The sequence below is a fragment of the Brassica napus genome, chromosome A3 (genome assembly GCF_020379485.1).
Source record: "Brassica napus cultivar Da-Ae chromosome A3, Da-Ae, whole genome shotgun sequence".
NCBI lineage: Eukaryota > Viridiplantae > Streptophyta > Magnoliopsida > Brassicales > Brassicaceae > Brassica > Brassica napus.
In genome coordinates this window covers 17,740,476-17,765,316 of record NC_063436.1, presented here as the reverse complement: position 1 = coordinate 17,765,316, position 24,841 = coordinate 17,740,476, and the positions used below count along the sequence as shown (strand labels likewise).

At 31.0% G+C, this 24,841-nt stretch overlaps 2 protein-coding genes and 1 non-coding gene across 4 annotated transcripts; all 3 read right to left on the bottom strand.

The window, feature by feature from the left end:
- Positions 1-653: 653 nt before the first annotated feature.
- Positions 654-10,354, bottom strand: LOC106442220 (probable leucine-rich repeat receptor-like serine/threonine-protein kinase At3g14840). Of its 2 annotated transcripts, XM_048776455.1 has the most exons (23): positions 6,756-10,351; positions 6,484-6,658; positions 5,755-5,826; positions 5,559-5,627; positions 5,404-5,475; positions 5,211-5,282; positions 5,066-5,137; positions 4,904-4,975; positions 4,720-4,791; positions 4,555-4,626; positions 4,398-4,469; positions 4,244-4,315; positions 4,093-4,158; positions 3,955-4,017; positions 3,826-3,867; positions 3,710-3,750; positions 3,264-3,634; positions 2,938-3,133; positions 2,720-2,848; positions 2,511-2,629; positions 1,985-2,433; positions 1,748-1,898; positions 654-1,079 (listed from the first exon to the last, which is right to left on the bottom strand). In XM_048776455.1, exons 1-23 carry the CDS (start codon positions 6,847-6,849, stop codon positions 768-770), a joined length of 2,925 nt encoding a protein of 974 aa, XP_048632412.1. In that variant the 5' UTR covers positions 6,850-10,351; the 3' UTR covers positions 654-767. The 2 variants fall into 2 exon arrangements, with proteins under 2 accessions (XP_048632412.1, XP_022572144.1); XM_022716423.2 differs by having other exon boundaries at positions 3,264-3,750; positions 6,756-10,354.
- A 1,531-nt stretch (positions 10,355-11,885) lies between these two features.
- On the bottom strand, positions 11,886-11,988 carry LOC125607688. Its single transcript, XR_007338761.1, has one exon. It is a non-coding gene; the product is annotated as a U6 spliceosomal RNA (small nuclear RNA).
- A 2,859-nt stretch (positions 11,989-14,847) lies between these two features.
- LOC106439380 (probable leucine-rich repeat receptor-like serine/threonine-protein kinase At3g14840) lies at positions 14,848-22,912 on the bottom strand. The gene is made up of 23 exons (XM_013880818.3): positions 21,945-22,912; positions 21,670-21,847; positions 20,961-21,032; positions 20,764-20,832; positions 20,599-20,670; positions 20,408-20,479; positions 20,259-20,330; positions 20,097-20,168; positions 19,943-20,014; positions 19,781-19,852; positions 19,607-19,678; positions 19,455-19,526; positions 19,313-19,378; positions 19,179-19,241; positions 19,044-19,091; positions 18,924-18,964; positions 18,462-18,835; positions 18,147-18,342; positions 17,929-18,063; positions 17,716-17,834; positions 17,186-17,634; positions 16,947-17,097; positions 14,848-16,522 (listed from the first exon to the last, which is right to left on the bottom strand). The coding sequence occupies exons 1-23, from the start codon at positions 22,036-22,038 to the stop codon at positions 16,106-16,108; spliced, it is 3,048 nt and encodes a 1,015-aa protein (XP_013736272.2). The 5' UTR covers positions 22,039-22,912; the 3' UTR covers positions 14,848-16,105.
- Between the last annotated feature and the right edge of the window lie 1,929 nt (positions 22,913-24,841).

The following is a 24,841-nucleotide window of genomic DNA, read 5'->3' as shown; positions in this document are numbered from 1 at the left end:
ATTTCTGGTATATAAATTTTAATGAAACATTAGTCAAATCATAGAAAGAAAAAAATTGTGTAAAATTTTGCTTTAAAAATGATGATGGTATTAAAAAAATATAAAATTGAGTCACAACTTTTATATTCTTTGTGTAGAGATACTAAATTAATAATCATAAAGAAAGTGTAAAATATTTTTAAAATAAATCATGTGTAACACAGTTATAAATCATAAATAATACTAGAATTTGACACGCACGTCCGTGCAAATTTGATTTTTTTTTATAAATTGTTTAGTACTATTTTTAAACATATAGGTTATTTAGATATTTTTAAGTTCTTACAAACTTACCTGGACCCGGAAGAAACCAACTCGAACCATGTAGAAAATTTTATAATACCCGAACATAGTTTAATTTTAAAATCCAAAAATTTAATATCCGTAAAAATTGATCTGTATCCAAACTTATACATGAATGTCCATGTCTAACTGATTATGTAAACAAATAAAAACAATTTTGTTAACCGGTTTCAATTATTGTCACTAATGGTGAAATTTTATTTAAACACGTAAAATTATTATGATTAATACGTAAAATAAATGAAACTAAATTATTATGATAAATACAATTAATGAAGTAGTTTACAAAAGTGAAAAAAGAGAGTAAAAGATGTAGTTAAACACTTAAATGAAAACAATAAATAAACTTGTTAGAAGTAGTAAAAAAAATGAAAATCTGGAAAAATCTAATTAAAAATAGTCAAATGTTATTTTGTACTTAGATTTTAATAGAATAGACGAGAAATCATTTTCTTCGTAAGCAAAAACACGAAAAAACCAAAGAAAATAACAGGGCTCCCTTCGTCTTTCTCATTTTCCCTACTGAACGAAGTTTCAAGAAGTTCCTCAACATCCACCGTGGAGTGTCCTTCGAGCATGCTCACCACCGTCGACATCGACGGTCTGTCCGACGGATCTAGACTGGTGCAGAGGATACCAATCTGGATCATCTTCATTGCTTCTTCTCTGTTGTAGTCTGTTCCAAGCCTCGGGTCTACTACTTCCATTAGCCTGTTTTGCTCCCTTAGAACGTGTACCTGCGGAATAAATCAAGATTTAGGTTCATGACTTCTTGTTCAGACATGTCTTTAGTAGGGTAGGAATGTGCATTTCGGGTATCGATTTGGTTCGGTTCAGTTTATTTTGCGGGGGTTATTGGTTGGTGTATTTTGATGGATTTGAAAATCCAAACTAAATCTAGTATTATTGGTTCTATGATTTTAAAATATGTATTGAAATCATGTGTTATTCGTTTAATGATTCATAAATTCTAATTCAAATCAAGTGTTATTCAATCATACGGATTTACTGATAGATTTGATTTCATAATGTATTTGCATGGATTTCTTTGTGAAAAATACAAAGGCCCAAATCCGAAGGAAAACTTCCGGATTTGTAAATACTAATCCGAGAAAATGTGAAAATTTATATATTTTACTTAGATTTATAAATACTATATGGATTTCTAAATCAATAAGAATATATAAACCAATAACACCTCTTTTTTTTTTTTTTTTAGAAATATAAGTTCCGTTCGGATATTTAGAAACTTCAATTTCGTTTCATTTTTGGTTTGGTTCAGATAAAAAATTGGGATTCAATTATTATCCGAAATAATTTTGGGTCGAGTTCAGTCCAATTCTTCAATTCCCAATAAATGTGTTTATGCCGAGTCTAGGGTTTTAAGGTGAATAAGATAATTTACCCAGTCAAGAAGGTAGAAGGTCTGGGCTTTGGAACGTGCGCTTGTGCTGCCTCTTCCATGAACGATCTCTAGAGCCACGACGCCGAAGCTGTAAACGTCTGCTTTATCTGTCAAATGACCTTTCACTGCATACTCTGGAGCCATGTATCCACTGCACAACAAAAGATTGCTTTGGTCACAAGAAATCTAAACAAAGCTGAAACTTCTTCTTTGTGATTGTATGGTTAAACGACTCACTAGGTTCCTGCGACTCGTGTGCTCATGTGTGTATTTTCTTGTTCATCAAGCTTAGCAAGACCGAAATCCGAAATCTTCGGGTTTAGTTCCTTGTCCAGCAAGACATTAGCGGCTTTGATGTCTCTGTGCACGATCTTGAGTCTTGATTCCTCGTGGAGAAAAGCTAATCCTCTGGCTATTCCAAGGCAAATCTTCTGCCTTATTGGCCAGTCTAATCTTATTTGAGTCTTTAAAGGACCGAAAAGTGCTCTTGCGAGACTGTTGTTTACTAAGTACTCGTAGATTAGCAAGAGCTGGCCACCTTCTACGCAACATCCATATAGTTTAACCAAATGTGGATGTTGTAGTGCAGAGATCATACCAATCTCGTTCAAGAACTCTCTGTTCCCTTGCTTTGATTTAGATGATAGTTGCTTCACCGCGATTAAGGTTCCATCAGTCAACTTTCCCTACATTCATACAATGGACAAACCTTTAGTTCAATTCCTTTTTCTCATAAAAATGTCAATAACATTATGATGCTAACCTTGTGTACAGGACCAAAGCCACCTTCTCCTATCTTGTTTGCTGGATTAAAGTTGTCTGTAGCAATTTTGATTTGCTTCAAGGAGAAGGAACTAATCTTGCAATCCAAGTTCTTGAAATCTGAAGGTGAAGAAACACCGTTAACTTTTGGAAGATACATACACTTTCAACTCAAAAACGATTGTTAAAGGTATAGGTCGTTATAAATACCTTTCTCCATCTGACTCTTGGGTCTCAAGCAACGTCGACAGCATAAAATACCACAGATTAAAAGCCCAAGAAACACTGTCGAAGCGACTGCAGCACCAACCAAGGCCCAGTTTCTACCAATAGTGAAATCTATAGCAATATCATGGGAGAAAAAGTCAAGAGACAAAAACAACGACAACAAAAAGGTTAGTTTTTTTTTTGGGTTTAGTAAAGCTTACTTTGATCTACTGATACAGCTGATATGAGAGCGCCATATGAACCTCTTACAGGAATAGCTTGAGTTCCTTTACCAGCCCAAAACAATCTTATCTCCAACGTCCCATTTGTAACCATGACCCGAAAACTCTTAACCACAGCTCTTCCAACACCTTTTGCCTCACTCACAATATCAAAATCCTTAACCTCAAGTTTACCCTGCACATTACCACACACACCCCAATATCTAGCTATAAGCATTACAGTATTTTAAAATATTATAGACTCGTATATGTAATATTTCTCATCATTGTAACATTATAATAAATCAGTGTTAAGAAAACATTACCTGAACATATATGTCAAAGAATCGTCTCCCCAAACTGCTATAGGTTTCATTGTCACTGAACATAATTTCAGCAAAATGAAGATTAACTGTATAGCTTCCATCTCCAAGACAAAATGCATAGTAAGTGAGGGAAATGGCCGACAGACGGGCATCTGTATAAAGACTAGGCTCTGCTATCTTAAGCTCTGATGTATTAGTCCATATGGTTGGTACTTTGGGAGACCGTTCATCATCCAAGAAGTGCCCGGTGTTGCTAGAAAACCAACCGGTTCTACTGTCATAGAAGGTGCTATCCAATCTATCTGCTTCATACTTATTCCCGTTGACTGTTAGTTCATCTCCACCACAGTTTATATGAAGGCCATACAAAGCTGATAACATAAACAAAAAATAAATCAGATGTTTAGCGATATGGTATATGTAATTATATAGATTCAAAGACTTACTCTTAGGACATATGTAGGGACTCAGACAATAAACGTTTGAGCTGTATCAAAACATAACAAATTTGGTGTTAGAACCAAAGCTTTTATAATTTATGAGAAGAAGAAAAAGAACTTACTAGTTATTTGCCACTAAAGGACGTGTGCTTGAAAACAAGTTCCTGTGTATAAAAAGGGCCAAGAAAATGTAAGATTTATAGTGCATTTGAAGGCACAAGAAGCTTGAGTTTTTTTATTGTTCTTCATACGCTTCTCTCGTGTGACATTGTGAGGTTGTTGCATCTCTGGAGAAGTTATTGTAAGTAAGATCACTGCAATATAAACAACCAAACAAAATATTATCAGGATTATGTTGTAAACATTATTTCATTGAAGAAAAGACTCACATCTTGTCTGCATTTTCTACCATCCATTTTGGTACTTCCCCACTTAACATGTTACTTGTAAAATATCTGCAAAGATCAGAAAACAAAACTTAAAACTTTTCAGAAAGCTTTCAACAAACCATGAAGAAAGAAGGACAGCAGAGCATCATACACATTATCTACATTCCAAAGATCCTTATATGTTGCTGGGATTGGTCCACTTAGTTTGTTAAAGCTAAGATCTCTGCACAATGAGTATCACAATGTCAGCTTGAGTTATTTTTTTCATATTATATGCTTGCAGAAGAAGAAAAGAGTTTACTAACAAGAGCTTTAATGTTGTGATTGATACAAGATAATCAGGTAGTTCTCCTGTAAGATTGGAGTTCCTAATAATCCTGGAAAGGAAAGTGTAAGTTAAACTCTCAACGAAGGTGGGAAGAAACCATTACTGAATGTGTTTAGTTTACGGCTTAAACTCACAATGTCTGCATGGATGTCATGTTTTGTAGTGGTGGAAATGGAGAACTAGGACCATTCAAGTCACTGATTCTCCTACAAAATTTTCAATTTTGGAAAAGAAAGGAAATAGTAAAATATCATTTGACAGTAACAATGAATCGCACATGCAAAGTTTAGTGTACTTACAAGTCTGTTAACTTCACAAGAGTACCAATGCCACTAGGAATCGGTCCAACTAAACCACTTGCTTGAATAGTTCTATAACAATATGCAATAATATTAACATTCCACAGCTTAATAAAGTAACCAATACCAATACGCAAAACGAAAGATGGCGAAAGATGCTGAAAGATGCTGATTGCTTGCTTACAATTTTGTAAGTTCTGTCCAGTTCTGGATGAAATCTGGTATGGTTCCGGTAAACTGGTTGTCACTTATACGGCTATAAAGCAAGAAAACAATGTATTAAAAAATGTCGGAATCATCAGCAAAACACATTGTCTATGATCTAAGCAAGCAGATGAGTACTTACAACTCAGTCAACTTGGTAAGTTTGGAAAATGTACTTGGGATGTCCCCAGTCAAGTAGTTCGTGCCAAGAAGGCTACAAATAGAAAAACATAGTCTCATCATTAGTAAATGAACCTATTTTAGAGAACTTGGACAAATGTTCTTACATTCTTTGAATGTTCTTTAGATTCCCGAGCTCTGGAGGTAAGTTCCCTGAGATTTGATTAGATTCCAAGATACTAGAAAACCAGATGTTCAAGAAAACAAAGAAAAACAAAAACGAATCATATTATTATTACTTCCAAGTATATATTGTCTGAAACATTTTTGAAGACATAAAGATCAAAGAAGTGTACTCACAGGTTTTGAAGGGTTGTAATGTTTCCAATCTCTTTCGGGATTGGACCGGTTATCCGGTTGGCAAGCAGTGTGCTGCATTTCATCATCCAACAAAGTTACTCAAATCAATCTATACATATACACACATGTAAAGTCTAGATGAAAGAGATACATACAGGTTTATAAGTGGCAAGGTTCCCCACTCGGGAGGAACAGAACCGTTGAGATAGTTTCTAGACAGATCACTGCAAAAGAAATAAGAAGAATGTGACAGTTAAGTTAGTTATTGAAAGATACTGGTCGTGGTGGGAGATATTGTAAAAATGAGAACGTTTTGAGTGGTAATGATTTTGCTGCTATTCAGGTTCTTACATCTCTTGCAGAAAAGGAAGTCCTGCAAACTCTTTAGGAAGAGATCCTTGGAGGCTTTGTGCCTTGAGAACTCTGTTTCAACAAGATTTACAAGAGGGAAAAAGAAGCAAGTATGATATTTTTTTTAAAAAGGTTACCAAAATATAGTCCCATTATGTTTACTGCCCAATAGCATTGGATCAAAACAACATGTGTGAAAGTAATTAGTTTTAGAATTAGATTCACGGATTAAACAAAACGCGTCAACAGCGACAGCACATAGATTTTGCCACATTCAGAAAACTAAAGTACTTTGATGGTAATAGTAACTAGTAACCTAATAGGGCTTTGGAAATGGACTTTAAAAACAAAAAAAAACAAAAAATATATGGTGAATTTTTCCATGGTTAATAATTAATAATTTAATACTATGTGTTGAAAAAATATATTTAATACTATGTTAGTTCTTAAAGAAAGATTAAGATATCTTTTTATTATAAGGAGAGAGGAAAAAGAGACGAGCAGTAATTTTTAAATTAAATAATAATTTTTAAATTAAATAAAAAAATTCAAAATTATTAATTAATTACTTTGATAGTAGTAATAGCCGCTTTGGAAAAACGAGATCTACTACTTCGACCAAATCTATTTAAAAAAAAATTATCGATAATATTTTGAATTTCTCCACGGTTAATAAAATTAATGAAAATGTAAATTTTATAAATTAAAGGGAGAAGGGGAGGAACGAACATCTTGGTGACGTGGCAAACGGTAGAGGTGCAGCTACAAGTAACTTTGTCTTCAAATAATTTATCGGCGTTAGGCTTTCTCCAACCACCATCAGATGAGGTGAGGTCGCATGGATCGACATTGAAATTCCAGTTACTCTTCTTCAAAGCCGTCGCTACGGCTCTTAAAGCATCAACTGCGAAAATATGCAAATCACAGATAACCACCAAATCGTACACTGACTCAAACATGTAACGTAACCACCGTATAAACTGATTATATATGTATGATACCTTCTTCTTTGGGTAGTGTTTGAGAGGAGGCGAAGCAGGAGAGGAAGAGAGAGACGAGGATGAAGTAAGGGAAGATAAGTCGGTTCAACGACATTGTCAGATTCGCGGCGATGTTATGCTATGAGTGTGAAGAAGTGGTTGGTTAATTTGTCTATGTGAGGGAAGAGAGACTCGCAAAGATATTTGAGAAATGGTGAGATAAGAGAGAACATAGGATGATAAGTCATTCATCATTATTAATAAATAGGGCGAATCTCCAAAAAGAGTTAAAAAATATTTCTTTTTGACTAAGAGAACATACCATGAGAAGAATAATTAAAAATGTTATCTTTTTTTTTTTTGAAAAAAATGTTAAATTATTCATATCAATTTTTTTTTATAACCATGACTTTGTTCTCAAGTTTTGTTTAGACCAAGCTGTCATGGTTGTTTCAAATCGTGGACTTCCTCTAAGTGACAAGATGCAATTCCGAATACCTTTATCGATGAATCTCAGTATAGTTTCCGGATTATGAACCCTTTCCTTGTGTTTAATTCCTTCCATTTCACTCTTTCCAAATAGTATGGAGTGAGATTTGAAAGACATAGTGCAACATAAAAGTGATGTTGCCATTTCGTCGGGTGTCCACTAACTAATCCAGTATGTTGTGTAGCATGTTTGAAGTAGCTTCTTCGTTAATCCCATATATATTTGTTGAGTACATGGACAACTGAAAAACAGATGGTCTCGGGTTTTAACGTGAGACTGGTAGAATAATCATGTATCAACCACAATACAATTTCACTTGGGAATTCATTCCCCAATAGCTAATCGATTAAGAACAGCTATCCAAACAAGTAGTGATTATTTTGGAGTTGCTCCGGGGAACCAGAGGGGTTTAAACCAACTAACCTTTTGATTTTGCAGTCTTGTTAAATGCAAAGTCTAAATAGTACAAAGAGGAGGAGAAGGAGACAACATCGATCTCAGACTCTGCAAAGAATTGAACACAATCTCATCTCTCTGAATCTTACAGAGAATGAAGATGTGCTTCTATGGAAGGGAAAATAATCCAGCTACAAGCCATCTTGCACTACGAGGAATCATCGGTTCCATGGCACAATTGCCTCTGGTTCAGCTGCGCTACACCAAAATATCAGTTCTGTACTTGGTTAGCTTTGCATGACCGTCTCTCTACAGGAGCAAGAATGGCTATCTGGAATAGGACAATTGATGGAAGCTGTGTCCTCTGCCACCAGCATATGGAGACACGCGACCACCTTTTCTTCTCTTGCCCGTACTCAGCGGCAGTCTGGGGCAGATTATCTTGAAACCTGATGGGAAGCCACTTCTCAACGAACTGGAACGACATCGTCATCTTTGTATCGCAGAAGAAGCTTGACAGAGTCGAACTCTTCCTCACCCGCTATGTCCTGCACACTACCGTCTATGCAATATGGAGAGAAAGGAACGCTAGGAAGAATGGAGATGCCTCGATGCCATCAGAAGTACTCTTCAGAATCATCGACAGACTTGTCAAGAACAGAGTAATGTCGTTGAACTCTCCTCACGACGACGTTTCAAGTATGGATTGGAGCTGTGAATTAGTTTAGCAACTATTTCATAAGTTTGTTAGACCACCTCCATCGGTGGGTGTTTAGGGAGGTTCTAAAAAAAAATGAAAAAATAAATAAATCAAAAAGCATTAAACACCTCAGAACCCGTGTTAATTTAGGCAGTTGTAGAAGTGTTAAGCATCCCTTACGTGGCGTGTCCTTCATATGTTTTATGTAATTTTTATTAAAAATTGTATATATGCTTTTATTTTAAATAATTTTAATTAAAAAAATTAAAAAAAATATTTAAGAACCCCTACGGAGTTCTCCCATTGGAGGAACAAAAAACTATTTCCACTAACTAAAGTTCTTAACTTCTTATATCACCTTTAAACCTATTAATTTAATCATTAGAACCCATTAGAGGTTCTAATGGATGGAGTTGTTCTTATCAAATAAGTCATGAAAAAGTGGTTCATGCTGTAAAAAAGTATATATTTTTTTTGAGTCTAATTTAACATTTTATTCAAAAAAGAGAGAGAGTCTAAATAGTATTAAAAATCGGCTTGAAAGAGTTTCTCGCTCCTTTCCACAACTGTACATCATTGTCTTAAAAATATTTCATTAAAAATAAATCACAATATACATTTATTATATAAATATTTGAATCAAGAATAAAAAAAATATTTTGGAAAGTTAGTATTTCAATCAATAATAAAAAATATTTTTGGAAAATATCAATATTTGAAACTTTTTTTATTTTCTTTGAGATTTTATTTAGAAATCCAAAAATTATTTTTCAAAAAAATATTTTAAAATTATTATTTTATATTTTATATCCTATATCTTAATTTTTAAATCATAGATCCTTCTCATATCTCTCCCTCAAATCTAAATCCTTGATTTACATTAGTTAATTATAGGAGTATAAATCTCTTTTAATTCTTTAGTGAACTATATTATAGTCATTTTTTTAAGATTTATTTTGTGATAAAATCTTTTAGTGCTATCTTAGATTATTTCTCAAATAAATATTTTTTTTTCAATTTTAGTTACTTGTTTTTGTATTTTTATAGGTACTTTCACTCACAAAAAAGTTAAAAACTAAGAAAAGTGGGGCAGGTGAGAAAAAGAAAGGATATGGCAGCGAGTTATTAAGCATAAAAATAATTCTCTATTGGTTAGATGTCTTAATTATAAAAAAATAACTATAAAAAGTAATTTATTTTTGTTTATTCAGTTGTCTTATCGAAATTTATTTAAATTTTGCAGTATATTTTTAAAACGCGTGTCTACGATTGACTTAGTATGAACTGAATGTTAGAAACCATACAAAAAAACAATTGCTTAGTTTTTTTTTTTTTTTTTTTTTGATAATTTAGGTATCCGGACCTCTCACTTAGTCCGACTATTCCACCGCGTCCAACCAGAACTGGCGAGGAAGGTTCTGGAGGCCAAACGGAAACCATGTTAAATCCGCTGTGGCCGGGGCTCTAACTCGTGATGGCGGGCACCTCAGCCGAGGTTCCTTTACCACTAGACCACGAGGTCCCGTTATTGCTTAGTTTCTTAAACAGATTTATTGTCAAACACACTGCTATACCTAAAACTTCATTATGTACGTACGACTATCGAGAGAAAATCAATTTTAAATTACAATATTTTTTGTATTGCGTAATATGTGAAAGATTCAGAACTCAACAACGTTATTAAGTTGGACAGAGAAGGAAGGCTGGCTAATACTTGCAAGAGGAGTATCAGCTCTAAGCCTCTAACAGCGTTTATAGTGCGTCCGATGTTGCCATTTCATTACGACGGACAAAACTGCAGTTAATTCCATACAGAAACACATCGTAGTAGCTGTGTTATAACTTATATTCATGATCAGGTAGAGGAAACGGTCAGTCTCCAGAGGAAAAACAAAAAGAAAGAAATTCTGCTTAACATATAGGTTTCAAGTCATTGGTCAACGAGTGACTAACTTAAAGCTTATATCCATGGTTCCGGCTTATAAACTATGTAAGAGAATCTCCAAAAGACACTCTACAACTTCAAATATAAAGTTTTTTCTTTTCCAAAAATGAACTTTAAAACTTCAAATTTGAAATTTCATATTTTTGTTTGTATTTTGGTTCCTACATTTACACATCACATTTATAATTCTCTAATATTTTTTCGTTTATCATTTTAATCTTCAAAAAATTTAAATCTCATAAATATTTCAAATTTTTTTTATAAATTTAAGTTTTACACATAAAATAAAAATAAAACTTTAAAATAAGATTTAAAATATTTTAAAACTAGATTTATACAACAACAATATACAAAAGAAACTTAACAATTTTTTTTAAAAAATTACATGAAGACATAACTATTACACAAATTTAAATATTACAACAATACTAATAGTCAGGTAAACTTGATCTGGAACCTCCAAAATATTGTTCAAACAAAATTGTGTAACCGAAAATGGTTGTTTTTGTTTTTGGTGTCTTTTTTCGTACGATTTTTTTTTGTTCAGATCGAATGTATTCACGAGTATTAATATCATTGGTAAAAGTTAAGTTTTTTAGCAGTATTTTATTTTATTTTTTACTTTGTTTTTCCAAATCTAATGTATTTACAAGTATTAAGTTCAATAATTTTTAGTTCGTAATCTACAAATTAAAAATAACGATAGTCATATTTTTACTTCGAAATGCACTGGATGAACATATATGCATTACATAAATAATTTTATGGAATATTATGGTATTTTGTTTAAATTTTAATATTAATTATGTTATTTCTATTTAAAATTTTGTATTTTGATAAACATTTTAATAATTAATATTGTTGTAAATTTTTTATATTTGTGCTAGTAAATGTTTTATGAATGTAAATTAATTAATTATGACAAATATTAATAACTATAATATAAAATATAAATAGTTTTGAAGTTAAGTTTGAAGTTTTGGTCTTCGAGAGCAACATGTTTAAATTTTAAATATAATGTTTTAGAAATTGTAAAATAAAATTTCTTTTTGGAAATGCTCTAAATACAAATCTTTTTTTGGCTTAAATGTGACAATTTTAGAAGAAGAAAAAGCTTTGTCTGACATGAATTTTACGCGCAAAGCCAAAATTTGAGGATGATCCAATGGTGTGTGATTCTGGTTCAGCATTTTTTGTTATGTTCCACATAAAGAGATTAACTTTTTTTTGGTAAAACAAAAATGTTTTCTTCTTCAAATAAACAAATCTTTGACGATGATAATAATGGTATCGACAAACAGTAAATCAAGTTTTCCTTCATATCAATAGTTTACACTTTAGGTACTCAGTCCATCTGAAGCAGCTAGAGGGTTTCGTCAAGATAAGTTCTGTTGGTTTACTGGTTTAATACATTCCGTACCGGATTACTGGTTAACAAAACGCATTGACTCTCGTAACTTGAAAGAACTGTAATAGCGAACAGAACTCGGACAAAAGTTTCAATTACTAGTTTACTACTGAAAAAAACTTAAAATCGAAAACCAGGAGAAACAGAACGCATGAACCCCAAAAACGAAACCCATAATAAGAAATTAAGAACCCGATTTGAAAAAAGATCAAAAAAATTTGGACCATTTCTCGATTTGTGCGTGTCATCTTTGTGCAGGAACCATGCTAATCTTATCTGTATCGTTCCAATTTTATCGGATGTCCCCGAAGGGACAATCACTTCCATGACTCTGTCGCCATATAAACACAACTTCTTCTCCTCGCCTGAGCGATGTGGGACTGTTCACTTCATGTGGCTAAAAGCTTTAATGGGCCTGATCATATCATAAGGTCTCATTAGATTTTGACCCGCGCCCCCGCACGGATGTTGGATTTAACTTGCGTTCAATATAAATTTATAAATCATGGATTTTATAAAATGTCCATATATATTTTTATGTTTTGTAAAATATATTTAGAGTATAATATATTAAATTATAATATAGATGTTAGATAATAATTTTTTATCTGTGCGTAATATTATATTTTTTTAATTTTATAACTTGATGCAATTTAATGTAATTGTAATATTCATATATTAACCTATTGATTTTTTTATTTATTTATTTAAAAATTATTTAATTTTTTACAATAGGTTTTTATGAATTATTATTAATTTTATGATATTTGGTTTTCTTGAAAATTGTATCGTAGCTGATTAATATATACTATATATTACAGTTTATTTTTTTTTTATTTTCAGCAAAAAGAAATAACAATTCATTGTAATTAATTAAAATTTTTGATTTTAAGTGAAGTGGCAGATTTGTAAATAAGAAAGAAATGCAATGACTAAATGTGTAAATAAAAAGAAATATTTAATTTGCTATCTCTGTTTCCAAACAATTTTCATTTAATCTGTTATCCAAGATTTCAAATGACAGAATCTGTAAATGAAAAAGAAATACAGTGACTAAATATGTAAATTAAAAACATATTTAATCTGCTGTCCTTGTTTCCAAACAACTTTCATTTAATCTACTATCTAAGTTTCCAAACAGTATCAAATGTACTTTAGTTTTAATAATATAGATTTATTATTTTTCTTTGCCTACTACATTTTTTTTCCGCGTGCTCATTACTTACTGCCCATGAAATTATTTTTAGTATAAACTGCTCATTACATTAATGATCACTTTTTTCTGTTACTATATGATCCCAATTCTAAAAAAGTGGGAATCCTTTGATTTAGATACTTTTTTTTTATGGGAAAGAAAGAACTATAGAAGATAATAAGAAATAGCGACAAAGTGCATAGATGATAAATTATTATATTCAACTAAAGTTTACACTGTCCTTTTTCAAAAAGATAAAAGGTTTACACAAAGTCGACATATGCATTTTAAAATGTACTCAAAATCTATCTAATTTAGATTATATCTTTTAGACGAATTTGCCTATAGAAATCTATTTGTTAAACGAATTGGTCTATTATATTTTATTTTATATAATTTAAACGAATTAGCCTTTAAAAAATTGTTTGGCTTTCTAGGTAATCATCTCACCCCCGTATAAGGAGGTTAGATTATGAATTCAATTGTTATAAATCAAATAATAATTTTACTTTTATTGATTTTATTCAATTTTTCATATAAAAGGGAAGCTTGATTATGTTTTCAAATTTAAGGTAAGTTTTAATAATGTTTTGGATCGCAAGTTATGTGAAAGAAAATAGGTAATATTATCTTTAACTACGGCGATTTGATTTTATGTCATTAATCCGCGTCTTGCGGTTTGGTTCTTAATATAAATATGTTGTTTACAATGCATAGAAACATTACACCCTTCTTCTCAAACTTCTATACCAAAACATTCTCCCAGGCAAACACGTGTCTGGCTTTAAATTTGTTTCCGATTTGAAGCCTTTCAAGACTATATATTTTATTAGATCTAATATTTATGTGTATAACTTTAGAATTCCTAATATCAGTAGATTAAAAGTAAAAATCTCTTTTAGTCATTTATCTGCGTAGGACGCGGGTTATCACCTAGTCTATCGTATCAAATCAGTGATTCTCCATTGGAGTTTTGACACTTTATCATCCTAATTTTGGGTAGTGATTGAACATTGATATGGAAAACTCCAATGTATGTACGTGGAGAATCTAATGTTCAATTTTAATATGGAGAGTACTGTGTTTCCCAACGACGTATGTACGTGGATTATTAATTCATTGAGATAAGTACTTTAATATTAGGCACATAATATGATGTAATTTCGATATGAGTTTGTTATATTAGCCTATTAAACGGAAGATTTTATTTGAACATAGAAAAACTAGCTGTTTTGCCCGCACTTGCGGGCTTAATAATTTTATAAAATTTTGTAAAGAAATATATTATCAATTCAAAAAAAAATTGAATAAGTTATTTTCATGCTTTTTAAATATTTAATAATTAATTTAATATTAAATTTTATATATACGCTAAAGTTTTTTATTTTAATAAAATATCTATTATTATGTAAAATAATCTTCAAAACATTTATAAACACATAAAAATATACATAAAACTATATACATGAATTTATATTTATTTTAATATAATATAGTAAAAGATAGAAGATTTATGAGGTTTTAACCTTAAAACCCCTCAACTAAATTTTTTTTATATTGACATGTAATAAAAATTATCTAAAATTATTTTTTGAATAATATTAAGATATATTTTTTCTGTGTGTTTTTAGTTTAAAATTTTTAGTATTTAAATTTTTTATTAAAATATGTTTTCGGATAACAACAAAAAAATATAGGAATTATATTTTATTTTAAAATATATATTTCAGATTTTGGATAAGTTTTTTTTATTATTAATAATAACTTATCTAACCAAATAATTTTAAATTCGTTTTTATGTTTTAGTTAATTTATAGATTTTATTCATTAAGGGTATAAACGATATTAACCACTCTAACTTTTAACGTGAGAGCTCGATTCCAAAAATTTACTTCGCAAATAATATGATATTCAAAAAAAATTGAATAAGTTATTTTCATGCTTTTTAAATATTTAATAATTAATTTAATATTAAATTTTATATATACGCTAAAGTTTTTTATTTTAATAAAATATCTATTATTATGTAAAATAATCTTCAAAACATTTATAAACACATAAAAATATACATAAAACTATATACATGAATTTATATTTATTTTAATATAATATAGTAAAAGATAGAAGATTTATGAGGTTTTAACCTTAAAACCCCTCAACTAAATTTTTTTTATATTGACATGTAATAAAAATTATCTAAAATTATTTTTTGAATAATATTAAGATATATTTTTTCTGTGTGTTTTTTGTTTTAAATTTTTAGTATTTAAATTTTTTATTAAAATATGTTTTCGGATAACAACAAAAAAATATAGGAATTATATTTTATTTTAAAATATATATTTCAGATTTTGGATAAGTTTTTTTTATTATTAATAATAACTTATCTAACCAAATAATTTTAAATTCGTTTTTATGTTTTAGTTAATTTATAGATTTTATTCATTAAGGGTATAAACGATATTAACCACTCTAACTTTTAACGTGAGAGCTCGATTCCAAAAATTTACTTCGCAAATAATATGATAGATTAATCCATTGGAATAAATAGTGTATTAAGTGGACCAAATATCATGTACCAAGATAAATTTTAAATAGGACTCTATTTTAATATAGTAGATTTTTGTATAAAAGTTTACAAACCACAACATTGATTCTATTCACAAAACTAATCGCCAAATCATACTTCAATTGCAAAACAAGAAAAGATATTAACAGAACAACAATATTTTGTCTTCCCTCGCATTACTTCATCTAAATTGTTTTGGACCTGTTTAATCTCTCAATATATCTCATATTCAATTTCAAGAAATGTAACCTTCAAATTGTCTTGCATAAAACATATCGTAATTCAAATATAAGGAAATTTTACAAAGAATAAGATTCATAATTATTTTTTTTTGTAAACTATTTCATAATTACTTACTCCATATTTTTATTTTATTTTACAAAAGCATTATATAAAGATTCATAGTTACTTACTCCATAATTCATAATTACTTCATATAAATCGGTTTGGACATGTTTAATCTCTTAAGATATCTCATATTCTGCTTCATCAAACGTAGTCTTCAGATTGTCTTAAACAGGACAATTGTAATTCAAACATTAAAAGAAAACTTTACGTACAAAAAGCGAAACAAAGAGAGTCATAATTTTGCACAAAAAAAGAGGGTCATAATTACTTCCCCCGTAATTTAATTGTTGTTTTGTTTCTTGCAAAAACATAATCCATGATCAAACTCTAGAGTTCCAGTAAGCAGAGTCAAGCTTAACAGGGTAAAGATCACCGGCGTTGGCCGAGGACGAAGACGACGAAGTGAATGGTCCGTCGTTGTTTGTAGTATGCTTCGTCACATTCGTCATCTCCTGTCCACCTATCATCGCGAAATGCCTCTTCATCGCCCTCACACTCTCTTCGTCTTTCTCATTTCCCCTACTGAACGAATTTTCAAGAAGCTCCTCAACATCCACCGTGGAGTGTCCTTCGAGCATGCTCACCACCGTCGACATCGACGGTCTGTCCGACGGAACTAGACTGGTGCAGAGGATACCAATCTGGATCATCTTCATTGCTTCTTCTCTGTTGTAGTCTGTTCCAAGCCTCGGGTCTACTACTTCCATCAGCTTGTTTTGCTCCCTTAGAACGTGTACCTGCGGAATAAATCAAGATTCAGGTTCATGACTTCTTGTTCAGACATGTCTTTAGGGTCTAGGATAGGTATGTGCACTCTAGGTATCGATTTGGTTAGGTTCAGTTTATTTCAGATTTTTTTTTTTGGTTCTAGAAATATAATACCCATTCGGATATTTAGAAAATTCAGTTAGTTCGGTTCGGATAAAAGAAATTGGGAATCAGTTAATATCCAAAATAATTTTGGCCCGGACTTGGCTCGGTTTCAATTTTTGGTTAATTCAAATTTAAAAAGTCATTTTTTCGTATTTAATATCAGTTTTTCAAGGTTTTGAATAAAAAATTGGATAATTTTCCATTTTTCCTGTTAAGTCCAATTCTTCAATTCCGAATAAACGTGGTTATGCCTAGTCTAGGGTTTTAGAGGTGAATAAGATAATTTACCCAGTCAAGAAGGTAGAAGGTCTCGGCTTTGGAACGTGCGCTCGTGTTGCTTCTTCCATGAACGATCTCTAGAGCCACGACGCCAAAGCTGTAGACGTCTGCTTTATCTGTCAAATGACCTCTCATCGCATACTCTGGAGCCATGTATCCACTGCACAACCAACAGATTGCTTTGGTCACGAGAAATCTAAACAAAGCTAAAACTTCCTGCTTTGTGATTGAATGGTTAAACGACTCACTATGTTCCTGCGACTCGTGTGCTCATGTGTGTGTCTTCTTGTTCATCAAGCTTAGCAAGACCAAAATCCGAAATCTTCGGGTTTAGTTCCTTGTCCAGCAAGACATTAGTAGCTTTGATGTCTCTGTGTACAATCTTGAGTCTTGATTCCTCGTGGAGGTAAGCTAATCCTCTTGCTATTCCGACGCAGATCTTCTGCCTTATCGGCCAGTCTAGTCGTATTTGAGTCTCTAGAGGACCGAAAAGTGCTCTAGCGAGACTGTTGTTTACTAAGTACTCGTAGATTAGCAAGAGCTGGCCACCTTCCACGCAGCATCCGTATAGTTTAACCAGATGTGGATGCTCTAGAGCAGAGATCATACCAATCTCGTTCAAGAACTCTCTGTTCCCTTGGTTTGATTTAGACGACAGCTGCTTCACCGCGATTAAAGTTCCATTAGGTAGCTTTCCCTGTATTCATACAATGGACAAACCTTTAGCTCATCTTTTCTTTTTATATCATAATAATATCAACTACATTATGATGCTAACCTTGTGTACAGGACCAAAGCCACCTTCTCCTATCTTATTTGCTGGATAAAAGTTGTCTGTAGCATCTTTGATTTGCTTCAAGGAGAAGGAACTAATCTGGAAATCCAAGTTCTTGAAATCTGAAAGGTGAAGAAGAAACACCGTTAGGTTTTGGAAGATACATACACTTTCAACTCAAAAAGGATTGTTAAAGGTATAAGACGTTATAAATACCTTTCTCCATCTGACTCTTGGGTCTAAAGCAACCTCTACACCATAAAATACCAACGATTAGAAGCACAAGAAACACCAACGAAGCCACTGCAGCACCAACTATTATGCCAATAGAGGTTCCACTAACATTGAAATCTATAGCAATATCATGGGAGAAAAAGTCAAGAGACAACAACAACGACAACAAAAAGGTTAGTTTTGGGTTTAGTAAAGCTTACTTGGATCTACCGATACAGCTGATATGAGAACGCCATATGAACCTCTTACAGGAATAGCTTGAGTTCCTTTACCAGCCCAAAACAATCTTATTTCCAACATCCCATTTGTAATCATAACTTGAAAACTCTTAACCACAACTCTTCCAGCACCTTTTGCCTCACTCACAATATCAAAATCCTTAACCACAAGTTTACCCTGCACATCCACACACCCCAATATCTATAAGCATTACAATATTTTCAAATATTATAGACTTATATGTAATATTTCCCATAATGTTATATCATAGTAAATCAGTGTTAAAAAAACATTACCTGAACATATATGTCAAAGAATCGTCTCCCCAAACTGCTATAGGTTTCATTGTTACCGAACATAGTTTCAGCGAAATGAAGTTTAACTGTATAGCTTCCGTTTCCAAGACACAATGCCAAGTAAGTGAGGGAAATGGCCGAGAGACGGGCCTGTGTGTAAAGACTAGGCTCTGCTGTCTTAAGCTCTGATGTATTTGTCCATAAGGTTGTTACTTTGAGATCCCGTTCATCGTCCAAGAAGTTCCCGGTGTTGCTAGAAACCCAACCGGTTCGACTACCGTCATGGAATGGTTTCTCCCATGTATCCGAATCATACATAGTCCCGTTGACTGTTAGTTCATCACCACCACAGTTTATATGAAGGCCATAAAATGCTGACAACATAAAACAAAAGATAAATCAGTTGCACTCCTAGATATTTAGCTATATGGTTAATGTAATTATATAGCTTCAAAGACTTACTCTTAGGACATATGTAGTAACTCAGACAAGCAACGTTTGAGCTGTATCAAAAAAAAAATGTCAAATTTGATGTTAGAACCAAAGCTTTTATAAGTTATGAAAAGAAGAAAGAAAACTTACTAGTTATTTGCCGCTAAAGGGCTTGTGGTTGTGCTTGAAAACATATTCCTGTATATAAAAAAAATCAAGAAACTGTAGGATTTTTTTAATGAATTTGAAGGGTACAAGAAGCTTGAGTTTTATTGTTCTTCATACGCATTACGCAGCGAACATTCTTTAGTTGTTCGATCTTTGGAGAAGTTATTGTAAGTAAGATCACTGCAATATAAAAAAAATGTATTATCATGATGTGCTGTGTTGTATAAATATATAGTTGAAGAAAAACTCACATATTGTTTCCTTTGTCTACCGCCCACCTTGGTACTTCCCCATTCAACATGTTACTTGTAAAATATCTGCAAGATCAGAGAACTAAACTTAAGCTTTCATACAAACCATGAAGAAATAAAGGGGGAAAGAAGAGCATCATACATGTTATCTACATTCCAAAGATTGCTATATGTTGCTGGGATTGGTCCACTGAGTTTGTTAAAGCTAAGATCTCTGCACAACAACTTTCACAATGTCAGTTTGAACTATTGTTCATAGTTTGTGCTTGTAGAAGAAGAAAAGAGTTGACTAACAAGAGCTTTAACGTTGTGATTGATCCAAGATAAGCAGGTAATTCTCCTGTAAGATTGGAGTTCCTAAGAATCCTGCAAACAAACAGCGAGTGGAAATGTAAGTTAGGCTCAACAAAAGTGGGAAGAAACCATTACTGAATGTCAGAATGTGTTTAGTCTAAGGCTCAAACTCACAATGTCTTCAGCGATGTCATGTTTTGTATTGGTGGAAATGGAGAACCAGGTCCATTCAAGTCACTGATTCTCCTACAAAAGTTTCAAATTTGGAAAAAAAAAGAAACAGTAAATATCATTGACGGTAACAACGAATCACACACACAAACTTGGTGTACTTACAAGTCTGTTAATTTCACAAGAGTACCAATGGTACTAGGAATCGGTCCAACTAAACCACTTGCTTGAATAGCCCTATAACAACATGCATTAATATAATTCCATAGCTTAATAAGTAGCCAATACCGATACCAAAAGAAACTGAATGTCTGCTTACAGTTTAAAAAGTTTTGTCCAGTTCTTGATGAAATCTGGTATAGTTCCGGTAAACTGGTTGTCACTTATACGGCTATAAAGCAAGAAAACAATGTAATAAAAATGTCAGAATCATCAGAAAAACACAATGTCTGTGATCTAAGCAAAGCAGAGGAGTACTTACAAATCAATCAACGTAGTAAGTTTGGAAAATGTACTTGGGATGTCTCCAGTCAAGTAGTTCGTGCCAAGAAGGCTACAAATAGAAAAACATAGTCTCATCATTAGTACGTAACTGAACCTATTTTAGAGAACTTGGAAAAAGATTCTTACATTTTATCAATGTTTTGTAGATTCCCGAGCTCTGGAGGTAAGTTCCCTGAGATCTGATTAGATTCCAAGACACTAGAAAACCAAATGTTCAAGAACACAAAGAAAATAAAAACGAATCGTATATTATTACTTCCAAGTATATATTGTCTGAAACATTGTTGAAGACGTAAAGATCAAAGAAGTGTACTCACAGGGTCTTAAGGGTTGTAATGTTTCCAATCTCTTTCGGTATTGGACCGCGTATCCGGTTTGCAAGCAGTGAGCTGCATTTCATCATCCAACAAAGTTAAATCTAATCAATCTATACATTCATACATATACAGACATGTAAAGTCTAGATGAAAATAGATACATACATGTTTACAAGTGGCAGGGTTCCCCATTCGGGAGGAATGGAACCGTTGAGATAGTTTCTAGACAGATCACTGCAAGAGAAATAAGAATAATGTGTCAGTTAAAGTTAGTTAATGAAAGATACTGGTCGTGGTGGGAGATATTGTAATAATGAGAACGTTTTGAGTGGTAATGATTTTGCTGCTATTCAGGTTCTTACATCTCTTGCAGAAAAGGAAGTCCTGCAAACTCTTTAGGAAGAGATCCTTGGAGGCTTTGTGCCTTGAGAACTCTGTTTCAACAAGATTTACAAGAGGAAAAAAATAAGAAAGTATTAGTTTTTTTCAAAAAGGGTTTACAAAATATAGTAGGCCATTATGTTTCCAGCCCAATAGCATTTGCATCAAAGCAACATGTGTGAAAGTAATTAGTTTAAGAATTAGACTCACGGACTGAACAAAACGCGTCAACAGCAGCGACATCACATAGATTTTATCTATATTCAGAGAACTAAAAAAAAGTACTTTGATGGTAGTAGTAGCCTAATAGGCCTTTGGAAAATGAAATTTAAAATTTAAAAATTATCAATACAAATTGATTTTTCCATGGATAATAATCAATATTTAATATTGTTATTTTATAAAGAATCATAAATATGTTTTATATATAAGAACAGATGAAAAAGAGATGAGCAATATATATTTTAGATTAAATAAATCTATTTTAAATTCTTAATTAATCATTTTGATGGTAGTAGTAGCCTAATAGGGTTTGGTGAATACTACTTAGACCAAATCTATTTTTTTTTTAAATTATCAATAATATTTTGAATTTCTCCATGAATAATTAATATAATGATGGAAATGTTTGAACAAAAACAAAATGATGGAAATATCAAATTTTATAAAGGGAGAAGGGGAGGAACGAACATGCTGGTGACATGGCAAACGGTGGAGGAGCAGTTACAAGTAACGGTGTCTGCAAATTGTTTGCTGGTGGCGTTAAGATTTCTCCAACCACCTTCAGATGAGGTGAGGTCGCATGGATCGACATTGAAATTCCAGTTACTCTTCTTTAAAGCCGTCGCTACGGCTCTTAAAGCATCCACTGCGAAAAAATTCAAATCACAGATAACTACCAAATCGTACACTGACTCAAACATATAACGTAACCACCGTATAAACTGATTATATATGTATGATACCTTCTTCTTTGGGTAATGTCTGAGAGGACGCGAAGCCGGAGAGGATGAGAGAGACGAGGATGAAGAAAGGGAAGATAAGTCGGTTCAACGACATTGTTAAATTAGCCGCGATGTTATGCAATGAGTGTGAAGAAGTGGTTGGTTTGTCTATGCATGTGAGGGAAGAGAGACTCGCAAAGATATATGAGAAATGGGGAGAGAGAAAGAAGATGATAAGTACATCATTATTAATAAATAGGGTGAATCTCCAAAAAGAGTTAAAAAATATTTATTTTGACTAAAAGAACATACAATGAGAAAAATGATTAAAATTTTTATTTTTAAAATGTTAAGTTATTCATATAAAAAAACTTTCTTATAACATGTGTGATTTTGGCCATAACTGATAAACTAATATGGAATTAGTGGAATAATATATGGAAATATAAGAATGAAATACAACAAAAAATAGAATGGATTTTATTCCATTCATTCATAAACAAATTTGTTTCAGAATAGTTTTCTTTGAATTTTATCTAATTATTCATGGAATTGGTGGAATGATATATTTATACCTAGATACTTCCACGCGGGTAATTAGCGTTAAATCTCTATAACATCAAATAAAAAAACAGAGGGAGTAGCAAATAATGCTGCACTTCCTACTCCCGCAGCACAAACCAAGCTGTCAAAAATAATTAGATATTAACCCGCACATCCGTACGGATATATTTATATTTTTAAATTAATATTTAAAATATAAAATATGTTATAAAGATATATATCTAATATCAATTTTATGTATATAATTTTTATTTTGAAAATTTATATTTGTTGAAATTTGTTTGATGATATTGTACAAATCATATATTAATGAAGTATTTTTGTTTATTTATTTAAAGTGCAAGATCAATATTAATAGTTCAATTTTAAACATTAGTTTTATATGAATTAATAAAAAAAATTATTAGCTTCTTTGTTTAGAAATTTTTTTTATGTGAATAAATTAAATTATTTTTGTTATATTTTTGTTATATTATTTTATTTAATATTTAATATTTCAGTTTAATGTTTTTATTTTTACTAAACATATCAACATAAAATGTTATAACTAATAAAATATTTTTTATTTTGTTTTATTTAAAAATTTAATTTGATAATTTTAAAAGAATTAGACTATACTGTTTAATTTCAAAATTAGTTACTGGAATATATAAAATATGGTCTATATTAAATATGAGAATCAGTCAAATGATGATTACCTAATGACAATATATTTATGTTTTTTAGAAATGTTATTGTTTAGATATATATTGTTTTTGTTAGGAGAATATCATATATGAGTAATTTTAAGATGTTTAGTTAAATTTCAAATGAATGGTCTAACATAAACTTATGTATGATAGATAAAAAATAGGATTCTATTTTAATAGAGTAGACTAGGTAATAACCCGCGCCTTGCGCGGGATGTGATTATTAGTTTCGTTATTTTTAATAAAAAAGACAATAAATCTGTTTAATCTGGATATTGGTTAGGTTTTACGTTTTTTTTTGTTTTTAATCTTCTAAAATATAACTATTATTTTAAATTAATATTCATTTTAGTTTATTCGGTTAAAACATTTGATTTTTTGGTTTTTTCGGATAAAAACCTAAAATTAATATTATATGTTTATTTTCATATTATGAAGTTTAGATAGTTGTCATGTCGAACCAATAGTTTCATATTATAGTTTTTAAACAGATAATAGTTTAAGAAAAAGAAAAGAAAATTATTAAGACAAATCATTTCACTACAATTTGGTCGGTAGTGAAAGAAACATTAAGAAAAAATATTTGAACTTTCAAAAAAATTAGATACTTCAGCTGTGGTGAATACTTAGTTATAAGATGCTCACATCAAGGTGCACATGTATGTTTATGTAAAAAGTATATAAAAATAGTTGAAAAATATATAAAGATATTGTTAATTAATATTAAATGACATTTTTGTTCAGAATAATACATGAAAGATAAAATTAAAATTTATTTAAAATAAAAAAGACCTTGACATTAGTCATTTTTTCATCAAAAGAAAATAAAATTATATTCGTAAATAGGGGTGGACACATATCAAGTATCTGGATATTTGGAAGCATTCTTGTCAATTCGATCTTTAGCCACCTAGATATTCGGTGACTCCGATATCCGAAATGTTTTAGAATTTTAAAGAATATCCGATTTGATTCGTAAATAAAATAAAATTTTAAAAATAATTTAATAATAACATTTTATTACAAAAATAAAACATTATATAACCTTTTAATTCTAGTACCTAATATAATAAATTTATATTGTAAAACTGATATAAAGTATAATATATATAATTCTTTTCATATATGTATATATATGCATATAACATATTGAATTAGATATATGTTCCTAAAAATATTGGTATTAGTGATTTGCTTCTTTTTTGGATATTGTATTTTAGTATTTGATTTGTTTCGTAAAGTTTCAAATATCAAGATTTTTTGGTTCAAATCAAAACGGATAACAAATCGAATAAAAATTTATGAATATTTTGCTCAATTTTATCTGTAAACAATAAAAATAATATATATAGTTTGGCTTTTGATTCTATATCTATTTTTATTCGAACCGAAAAATCCAGAGTTTTATTGAAACTATGTATGTGAGTTTTATATTAAAAAAATCACAAAGTACATAGTGTGAACACATTTATGACTATAGTGTGAACGCGTTAGCATATTTATTATCAAATCATTGTGAGGCTGCCACGTGTCTATTATAATGTGAATGCATTTATTACAATGCTTCTCTTTTAATATATAAGGGATAGTTGAAAAATATATAAAGATATTGTTAATTAATATTAAATGACATTTTTGTTCAGAATAATACATGAAAGATAAAAT

What these genes read in the sequence shown, in the direction of transcription:
- LOC106442220 (XM_022716423.2), bottom strand. Translation starts at nt 6,849, where the DNA reads ATGTCGTTGAACCGACTTATCTTCCCTTACTTCATCCTCGTCTCTCTC. An exon ending in ACCTTGCCACTTATAAACCT is followed by an intron (nt 5,476 to 5,558) that starts GTATGTATCTCT and finishes GATGAAATGCAG; the next exon opens with CACACTGCTTGCCAACCGGA. An exon ending in AGCTGTATCAGTAGATCAAA is followed by an intron (nt 2,849 to 2,937) that starts GTAAGCTTTACT and finishes ATATTGCTATAG; the next exon opens with ATTTCACTATTGGTAGAAAC.
- LOC106439380 (XM_013880818.3), bottom strand. Translation starts at nt 22,038, where the DNA reads ATGTCGTTGAACCGACTTATCTTCCCTTTCTTCATCCTCGTCTCTCTC. An exon ending in CTTACTACGTTGATTGATTT is followed by an intron (nt 20,169 to 20,258) that starts GTAAGTACTCCT and finishes CTTGCTTTATAG; the next exon opens with CCGTATAAGTGACAACCAGT. An exon ending in GTAGACAAAGGAAACAATAT is followed by an intron (nt 19,242 to 19,312) that starts GTGAGTTTTTCT and finishes TTTATATTGCAG; the next exon opens with TGATCTTACTTACAATAACT.